The 10687-nt window shown below is 38.2% G+C and overlaps 1 protein-coding gene across 1 annotated transcript; it reads right to left on the bottom strand.

Moving 5' to 3' along the window:
* Nucleotides 1–4572: 4572 nt before the first annotated feature.
* On the bottom strand, nucleotides 4573–9628 carry LOC107902159 (uncharacterized). The gene is made up of 6 exons (XM_016828381.1): nucleotides 9324–9628; nucleotides 6442–6541; nucleotides 5967–6348; nucleotides 5518–5707; nucleotides 5371–5473; nucleotides 4573–4839 (listed from the first exon to the last, which is right to left on the bottom strand). Exons 1-6 carry the CDS (start codon nucleotides 9626–9628, stop codon nucleotides 4573–4575), a joined length of 1347 nt encoding a protein of 448 aa, XP_016683870.1.
* Nucleotides 9629–10687: the final 1059 nt, after the last annotated feature.

Here is a 10687-nt window from a genome sequence, read left to right as displayed (position 1 = left end):
ATTGATAGCTGTTGCTATACGCAAATTCTGCCAACAGCAAATAATCCTCCCAACTGCCCTTGAAATCCAAAACACAGCTTCTCAACATGTCTTCTAATATCTGTATTACTCTCTCAACTGTCCATCCGTTTACGGATGAAACGCGTACTGAAATCCAGTTGTGTACCCAAAGCTTCGTGTAACCTTTTCCAAAACCGAGATGTGAACCTAGGATCTCTGTCCGATATGATAGACACTGGTACCCCATGCAGTCTTACAATCTCAGCCACATATAACTTGGCCAACTTCTGTAATGAATAATCAGTGCAGACTGGTATAAAATGAGCTGACTTAGTCAGTCGGTCTACAATCACCCAAACCGAATCCTTCTTAGAAGGCGTCAAGGGTAAACCACTCACAAAATCCATAGTTACCCTCTCTCACTTCCAAAGTGGAATCTTAACTTGCGTAGTAACCCAGAAGGTAATTGGTGCTCAGCCTTAACCTGCTGGCACGTCAAGCACTTATTCACATAATCGGTAACTTTGCATTTCAACCCAGACCACCAATATATCTCACGAAGATCTCGGTACAGCTTATTCCCACCAGGATACATGGCATAAAGGCTACCATGCGCCTCTCGCAGAATAGACTTCCTCAGCTCAGAATCATTCGATATACACATTCTTCCTCGGAAACATAACACCTCTTCCCTGCTCAGTCCAAATTCTGAAGTTTCACCCTTTTCCACTTGCTGAAAACGAGGAACTAGTGACTCATCCAAAAACTGTTTCTCCTTAATTTGATCAGTCCAAGTCGGTCTTACTTGCAATTCAGCTAACACGCTACCATCACCGTACAGGCTAAGAGGAGCAAACATTGCTCTTAAATCAGAGACAACTCTATGGCTCAGCGCGTCAGCTACCACATTAGCTTTGCCTGGATGATACTCAATTGAACAATCATAATCCTTAAGCAACTCAATCCATTTTTATTGCCTAAGATTCAACTCCTTCTGAGTAAGGAGGTATTTGAGGCTTTTATAGTCCATATAAATAATCGTTCTTTCCCCATATAAATAATGCCTCCAAATTTTTAGCGCAAACACCACCGCTGCCAATTCCAGATCATGGGTGGGATAATTTGCCTTGTGAGGTTTAAGTTGTAGTGATGTATAAGCAACCACCCTTCCTTCCTGCATTAACACACAGCCTAATCCAATGTGTGACGCATCACTATAAACAGTAAATTCCTTTCCAGGCTCTGGCTGAATCAAAATAGGGGCCTCAGTCAAAACTTTCTTCAATTTCTCAAAACTCTCTTGTTATTTATCGGACCAAACAAACTGTGACAGCCCAAAATTGACCCTAGTCGGGAAGTGGTTTCGGGACCACTAAACCGAGTCATAAAAATAATTAATCGTCATAATTGATGCTCATTATATGTACATGTGCATGTGTGAAAATTTCGTGTTTGAATTTTGTTGATTGTAAGTGAATTTTATCAAATAGGACTTATGTGAGAAAATTTTGAAATGTACTAGGCAAATGCAAAGTGGCCTATTAATGCATATTGTGAAAATGATGGGTTTGCATGTCAATTTACCCAAATTAAGGCATAGTGGCCGGCCATGCTATGAGTGGAAACATGTCACAAACATGTTATGTTAGTGAGGTATGTTAGGAAAAATAAAATAAGGAGTATGGGTAATAAAGAAATGGAAACAAAAAAAAAGTGTGTGGTTGTTTTCCCCCCCATTGCCGTGAGTTAAAGAAAAAAAAAAGAAAAATTTTGTTCATCCTTTTTCATCTTCTTTTGGCCGAAAATTCTAAGGAAGGAGGAAGGATTTCTTGCTTCATGTTTGGTTTGGGAGAGGATTAGGAGGAGGTTTGGCCATACTTGTATCTAGATCAAGGTATGTTTGAGGTTGTGCCATGAGATTCATGCATGTTTTTAGTTGCTAGCTTGAGTTCTAATTAGCCCATGGTTCAAATCTTTGCTATGTCATGGGGATGATATTCGGCCTAGGTGGATTTTGTGTTAATGCCATTGCATGCTAAATATGAAGCTTGTTAATGATGCATGTGATGGTGGATTGATGATTCTTGAATCTTTTTTTTAGCATTTTTGAGTGAGCACATATGTGCATTGGTTGCTAGATGGAGAAGAATCGGCTAGCAAGTTGTGTGCTAAGGCCGAATATAATTTTTGTATATTAATGAGTAATGCATGTGTTAAATTGATGGAAAGGGAGAGGATGCTTTACTAGTGTATATATGTGTGTATTAGCCAAGTTTTGAACTTGAAACAAAATGGTGTTTAGTCAATACAAGTAACCATACTTGTAGAATGTATTAAGTGTTGCAATCGGCCCCAACATAGACATGTATGTTCGGCCACATGAATAAGTACATAAGCTATGTGTATGTTCGGCCATAGGTAGCCTATTGATGGCTTTAGCTTGACTTAGAAAATTCGGCTAAGGGGAAATATTAGCTAGTATGTTGAATTCGATTCGTGATTTCGTACACATGTGACTCTACTGTCTAATGTATATATGGGCTAAATACCTTGAGCTTCTCTTTCGATGTTCGAATGAATTGTATTAAATTGCTTGATGTGATTAAAAATGCGTATGACCATTGTGTATTTGAGCTAAAAGGGTGGCCATATGACCTATCAAACTCCTTGTCATATTCGGCCATAAGCTAGCAAAATGAGACTTTAATGAGTTAAATTTGTTTGAATTAGCTCAAGAGTTAGAGGACCCCAGTTGGATAAGGGAAAGGAAAAAGTGGTCGAGTAGCCATCGGAATCGTTCGACAACATCCGAGGTAAGTTCTTGAGTAAAAGAGCTTAAATTATGATTTGATTAGATCACGTTTTAAGCAAATCAAAATCATGCTCTTTGTGTGTGGCTATTGAGCCGAAATTGCAAGAATGATAAGTGTCTTGTGTTTGAGTTTTGCTAACGAAAACGAAATACGAATGTGCCATGATTTATTGTTAAATGTGCATGGTTATTTGAATGATGTCCGGGCTAAGTCCCGAAGGCTTTGTGCTAAGTGACCATATCCGGGCTAAGATCCGAAGGCATTTGTGCGAGATACTAATTTCGGGCTAAGCCCGAAGGCATTTGTGCGAGTTACTAAATCCGGGTTAAGTCCCGAAGGCATTTGTGCGAGTTATTATAACCGGGCTATGTCCCGAAGGCATTTGAACGAGTAGCTATATCCGGTTAAATTCCGAAGGTACGTGATTTGGGAATGAATGATCTTGCTGTAAAAATTTCAGTTAATACGCTTGAAACATCCCAACATTGAGGTATGTTTCGTATGTGTTTTGAATTAGTTGAGCCCTTACAAATAAGTATTCGCTCAGTTGATAAATGAGCTACCGGCCTTTGGCTAAGTTGATCTTTGTGTATGAATAAAAGGGTTGGTAATGTGAAGTAAGTATGATATTGAAAAATTGTGCATATGAAATTATCCATTTAGCTACATGAATGCTATACTTTTGTTGTGCTGGAATCCCTTGCTCAAAACTTACTAAGCATAAATTGCTTACTCCGTCTCCTTGATTCTCTGTTTTATAGATTTTGGTTCTCCAGCTATCGGACTCGGGATTTTGAAGTCGAAGTCGCCCACACTATCAAAGCCCCCCCCTTTTGGTACAATTTGGTTGAACTTCGAAATGGCATGTATAGGACTACCCTTTTTGTTGGGGGTCATGGACCCTTTGGGACTTGTATAATTTTGGATAGCCATGCGAAAATGGCTTATATATGTTTGAGTATAATGTTATAATCATTTGGTATGGATATGGTTATTGAGAGGTGTGGATATGCTTAACAAGGATTGGCCATGGGAATGGTTAATCACTATCATAATTTGTGCTATTTATGCTAAAAGGGCTAGTTGAATCATGGAAACTATGAAATAGGTAAAGTCTACCTTAAAGGCAGATGCTGACAGCAGCAGTGAGGTAGATTTGGAAAATCACTAAAAATAGTAGGAAGGGAATTAAATAGTGAATAAATTATGTAAACGAACCTTGATGAATCTATTTTCATAGGAAAGTAACGAAACGATCATATGGACAGTATGTTAAGAGATATTCAGGTTCTCGTAAGACAGGGCCAGAACAGTTTCTGGATTCCCTGTTTCTACTTTGGAAATTCATTATAAATTAACCAGAGATAATTAGGAGTCATGCCATATATGTATAGATTCCTCTTTGAGTCTAGTTTCTATAGAAACAAACGACATCAGTATTGAAGCCCTGTACAGGGAGATATCCAAGTCGTAATGCGCAAAGGTCAGTGTAGTCGATCCCTGTAACATGGGAGACTTTGACTAATAAACTGTACTAATTGGCCCAACCAAAAATTCTAGAAAAAAATATGTAGATGGGCATATGAGTCTAGTTTCAGGGAAAATTTACGGAACTGGATTCCGAGTTTCTGAACTCAAGATATGATTTTTAAAGCGACTAGCACGCAGATTGGCAGTGTCTGGGAAATTTTTTTATAAGTGGTTTAAAGTCTGTTAACACCTCGTGTTCGACTCCGGTGATGGTCTCGGGTTCGGGGTGTTACACAAACGGCACCCGTTTCCGCAAAAATTTAGTCAATGGTGCAGCTATCACTGAAAATCCTTCCACAAAACGTCTGTAATACCCCGCTAAACTTAGAAAACTTCGAATCTCAGATACAGACCTTGGTGGTTTCCATCCTAACACGGTTTCAATTTTCCGAGGGTCGACCCTAATCCCCTCGACAGACACCACGTGACCCAGAAATGGCACCTCTTGCAACCAAAACTCGTACTTACTGAATTTTACGTACAACTGCTTCTGTCTCTGAATTTGAAGAACAATCCGCAAATGTTCATCATGCTCCTCCTCGATTTTCGAATACACTAAAATATCATCTATGAACACTACTACGAACCGATCTAGATAAGGTTGAAATACTCGGTTCATCATGTCCATAAAAGCAACTGGTGAATTCGTTAACCCAAACGGCATCACTAGGAATTCGTAATGACCATAACGAGTCCTAAACGCTGTCTTATACACATCAGCTTTCTGAACCTTAAGCTGATGATACCCAGATCGAAGATCTATTTTGGAGAACACAGTAGCTCCCCGCAATTGATCAAATACATCATCAATCCTCGGTAAAGGGTAATTGTTCTTAATGGTCAGCTTATTCAGTTGACGATAGTCGATGCACATGCGCATGGACCCATCCTTCTTCTTTACAAAAGAAACTGGTGCTCCCAACAGAGACACACTCGTTCGAATGAACCCTCGGTCTAACAGCTCTTGAATTTGAGCCTTTAACTCCACTAGCTCCTTTGGTGCCATTCTATATGGGGCGATAGACACTGGAACTGTCCCTGGTAGAAGCTCAATTCCGAATTTGACCTCTCGGTTTGGAGGCAAGCCCGACAGCTCTTCTGGAGAAACATCCATAAACTCCTTAATAGTTCTAACATTTCCAACAGTAAGACTTTTAGTCTCAGAATTGCTAACATATGCCAGGAAAGCCTCACAACCCTTAACGCTGATATTAGCTTCTCGGCCCTTAACGCTGATATTACATTAGACAAATAATCCCTTCGCTCCCCTATTGCAACCACCTCCTCATCCTCTGAAGTCCTCAACATCAACCGCTTAGCAGCACAATCCAACTTCGCACGATGCTTCACTAGCCAATCCATGCCTAAAATAATATCAAATTCCCCGAATTGCAGTTCAATAAAATTTGCAGAAAATACGACCCCTTGAACTTCTAAGGGCACACCCTTGAACAACTTGTCCACTCTTACCGATTGTCCTAGCAGACTCAACACTGTCATTTCACTAGCAGTGCTCTCAGATTGAAATACCCAACATTCCAGACACAGTGCACGCAACATATGAATGTGTGGATCCAATATCAATTAAGGCAACATAAGGCAAGTTATAAATCAGGAACGTACCGGTTATGATGTCAGGGGCATCACCATCCTCTCGGCGACGAGCAGCATAAACCAAGGCTGGTTGTCTCGCCTTAGTATTACCTGTGCCCCTGTCTGGTGCTCCATGTCCTTGTCCAAACCCATTTCCACCTCTATCCTGTCCACGACCTCCCAAAGGCTGACCACCCCTCACAGGTTGAACATGACCCTGTCCTATGACTTGCATCTGAGTAGGCCTCTGAGGACAATTCCTAACTTGATGCTCTGTGGACCCACATCTGAAACACGCTCCAATCTTTTTCCAACACTCACCCAAATGAGATATTCCATAGTCAGCACAGGGCTGTGGTCTTGTAGTAGCAACAAGACCTCCAGCTCGAACTGGCCCATCCAACTTGGCCCTCTTAAAAGGTCTACCTCCAGAACTTGAGGATCCAAAGTCCCTCTTAACTCTGCCCCTATCTTTCGTTCGATTCTAGCGCTCAGAGCGCTTCACGTCTTCAGTAATCTTCGCTTTCTCGACAAGGGCAGCAAAGTCTCGCTCCTTCTGTGGAGCTATCAAAATTCTCAATTCATCGTAAAGTCCATCTTCGAACCTGTAATATCCCGAATTAAGGCCTAATTGGAATAGTGGTTTTGTGACCACAAATCCATGATAGAAATAATTATTTTATAATTATTTTGAGGTTTATGATATGATTGCATAATTGTCTGAAAATTTCGTGAAGAAATTTTTGCCATAACGAGTTTAATTTAAAGTTAAGGACTAAATCGAATAAGTTGCAAAACTTGCATTCTAGAAGTTTTTAGTATGAAATTGCTTTGGAATATTAATTAGGAGGTATTAAATGGTACTTTGACCAATTTTAAGTTCATGGACAAAATTAGGACATGGAAGGAATTTTTTTAAAAGTTTAGTAAGGAGGGGCATTTTGGTCATTTGGATATTAAATGAAATAAAAAGGGAAAAATAACACAAAATTGGTTATCATCATCCTTAGTTGCTACCGAATGCTCCCTCTCTCCATAGCTAGGGTTTCTTCAACTTTCAAGCTTCATAGTAAGTGATTCCAAGCCCCGTTTTTAATGATTTTACGTTTTTGAAATCCCGGTAACTCGGTATAGCTTATGATAGTAATATTTTGAGTTAGAGTTAATATTTGGAAAAATACCCATAGGTGAAATTTGTGAAATTTGATGTTTTATGATAGAAAATGAGGTTTTAAATTATGTTAGACAACTTGTGCTACTCGGTTTTGAGTGAAAACGAGTAAAAGAGCTTAATCGGCAAAAATACCTAATAGTCATAAGTACATGTTAGAGTGAGAATTTGATGTTGCCATAGAAGGTAAAAGTGATCAGCATGTTATAAAACATAAGAATAAGGAATTAAGTTTAATTCCCGAGATTTGGGGCAAAAGTGTAAATATGCAAAAGTTTAGGGGTAAAATTGTAATTTTGCTAAAATTTGAATTAAAGACTAATTTGATAATGTGAGTATTAAATAAGCTAAATGTGTTATTTTAGATCAAGAAAGACGTGAAATCGACCCCAATCGAGGAAAAGAAAAGATTGTGGACTAAATTGCAAAATCATTATATTTTGGTACCAAGGTAAGTTCATGTGTGAATAATGTAGCATAATTGTTATTTATAAGTTATTGACGTTAATTATATGACATGCTGATTTTTATCATGAAATATATGCTTTGTGGTTATTTTCGAATAAAATGCAAATTATGTGTATTATTTGTTAAATATAAAGTGCTACCGAGTATTGGTTTTGGTATTTTATGGAAGATGGCAAGGATATGTGTTCGATGAAAATCCCGTTTGAACCTTAGGAATAGATTAGGATACAAGTGACATGTCACTAGGATGGTTGAGCATCCGAACTCGTTGAGTTGAGTTCGAGTTCACTTACGGATGCGAATGTTCGAACTCGTTGAGTTGAGTCCGAGTTCGTGAGATGTAACTAGGCATCCGAACTCGTTGAGTTGAGTCCGAGTTCACTTATGGATGCGAACACCCGAGCTCGTTGAGTTGAGTCCGAGTTCACTTAGGGGCGGGTTACATGATTTCTTGATTACATATGTGGCACTTATGTGCAAATTATCCATGTATCCGAATTATATTCCGATGTGTTCAACGGGTAAAATTTCTAGTGAAATGGAAGAACACTTAAGATGCAAGTGACGTTTTGGTAAGTGTTGTGAAATGGACACTTTGGACAGGTATGTACTTAACCCTCGGGTTGAAAATAGATACAACAACGATAAGGTGGTAAGATGATGAATGATGTTTAGAAATGTGATATATGTTTTGGTGATACTATGCTAAGGTTGTTTGGTATAATTGTATTGTTATGTTACTTGTTATTTGCATATGAACTTACTAAGCATTTATGCTTACTCCATCCTTTTTATTCACTGTATTTTTGAACAAGCCGGCTCGGGAATCGGGACAGGTCGAAGGTTCGATCACACTATCCGAAGGACACTTTTTGGTAAATGGCTTGTAAAACTTAAGTATGGCATGTATAGCAATATACCTATTTCGTGTAAATAATTTTGTGATATGGTGGTGATTTGGTTGAGAAAATGCTTGATAATGATAGGTCATGGAAATGACTAATTTAGACCATGTTTGATGTCATGGAAAGTTAATAGGTTATATAGTCCATAAAAACTCATGAAAAGATGAAATTTGCCATAAACAGAACATTGCAGCAACACTGATGTGAGTTTGAAAATTTACTAAAAATCATAGAAATCGAATTTAGTGATGGATTAAATATGAAATTGAAGCCCAATATGTATATTTTCACATAAAACAAACGAAACAGGTAAAGGAATTATATGTTAGAAGATATTTGAATTTTTGTGAAACAGGGCCAGAGTGATTTCTGGATCCCATGTTCCAACTTTAAGAATTCACCATAAATTGTACAAAAATAATTAGGTGTTGTATTTTATATTCTTGGAATCCTTATTGAGTCTAGTTTTAGGATAAACAAACGGCACAGTCATATAATTTTTTCACAGAGAGATATGTGGTTCGAAGTAAATAGAGGTCAGCCCAGCCAAGTCCTGAAACAGAGGTAACTTTAACTAATAAACTGTACTAATTGCACTAACCAAAAATTCTAGAAACAAATTAGTAAATAGATATATGAGTCTAGATTTAGGAAAAATTTACGGATCTTGATTTCAAGTTTCGTAACTTGAGATATGATTTTTCTTGTAACTGTGACGCAGGTAACTAGAAAGCTCTGAATGTAGAAACAAATGATTCGAAGTTCTTAATTTGATAAATTATGTTCGGTAACACCTCAAGCTCGACTCCAGTGACGGTCTCGGGCATGGGGGCGTTACAGAACCGCACACAGTGTTCATACTCAGTAGCTACTATCCCACGAGCATAACGACTCAACCACAGAAACTCTGCCTCATAAGCCACCACAGTCCTGCTCCCTTGGGTCAGGTTCAGAAATTCCTTCCTTCGGGCGTCCACATAACTTGCACCCACATACTTCCCTTGGAAGGATGCTTTGAAGAAATCCCATGTCAGACGGTCAGCTTGTGTACCTTCCCTCACAGTGAGCCACCATTGATAAGCCTCGTCTCGCAATAACGACATTGCCCCTTTCAGTTTCTGTTCCATAGTACAGTCAAGATCATCCATAATCCGCTCCGTAGCCTCTAACAAATATTTTGCCACATTCGGGGCTACTCCAGAAACACTGTGACAGCCCTAATTTGACCCTAGTCAGAAAGTGGTTTCGAGACCACAAAATTGAGTCACAAAAATAATTAGATGTTATATTCTGTACTTATATATGTGGAATTTGTATGTGTGAATATTTCGTGCCTTGATTTTATCGATTAGGTATTAATTTATAAGGAAGGACTCATGTGATAAGATTTGAAAATGTGATAGGTGAATTTCGAAGTGGCCTATTAAAGCATGAATTATTGACATGGGGGACTTGCATGTCAAATGGACCACTTTTAATGTAGTGGCCGGCCAAGGTGATGGGTAATAAATAATATATGCATTTTAGCATTATAATAGTTAGTGGGTGATGGGCATTTCACGTCTTTTATATTAAAGAATTAAATGTTTAATGGATTAATATTATGAAATATGAATTTTTATTAAAAGAAAAGGGTGATAAAAACAAAGTTGTCTCATCTTTTCTTCTTCCATTGCCGTACCTAAAGAAAGAAAAAGAAGAAATTGAAGTTAAGGCATTTGGTCACCTTTAAGTTGATTAAGAAGCTCTTGAATATTCGGTGCCTAGGGGAAAAGTTTCTAAGAAGTTTGGCCATGCATGTAACTAGATTGTGGTATGTTTGATATTATTCTTTGAGATTCATGTATATTTTAAGTTGTAAGTTTGAAATCTACCTAGCCATGGTTCAAATTGTGTTATTTGATGGAGATGATATTCGGCCATGAATGTTACATTCTTGGTTGGTATTTTGATGTCTTTGGTGATGAGGTATGAAGATGGTTGATTTTGAGTGTTTAATAAAAAGGATACATGAATTGTTGTTAAATAATGGTCGAATGTAGCATGATTAAAGATGTGAATAAATTGAAGTTAAGGAGGTTGTCAATGAAAAATATGAGTTGGATGAGCATGCATGTGCATTAGATGCTAAGGGGAAAAATCGGCTAACATGTTGTGTGTATTATGGCCGAATGTAAACTTTGACAATATTGAGTAATGTTTGTGCT

Source organism: Gossypium hirsutum, chromosome A13 (assembly GCF_007990345.1).
Source record: "Gossypium hirsutum isolate 1008001.06 chromosome A13, Gossypium_hirsutum_v2.1, whole genome shotgun sequence".
Taxonomy (NCBI): Eukaryota; Viridiplantae; Streptophyta; class Magnoliopsida; order Malvales; family Malvaceae; genus Gossypium; species Gossypium hirsutum.
The sequence above is the reverse complement of the archived record's forward strand: the minus strand, read 5'-3'. Positions and strand labels throughout refer to the sequence as shown.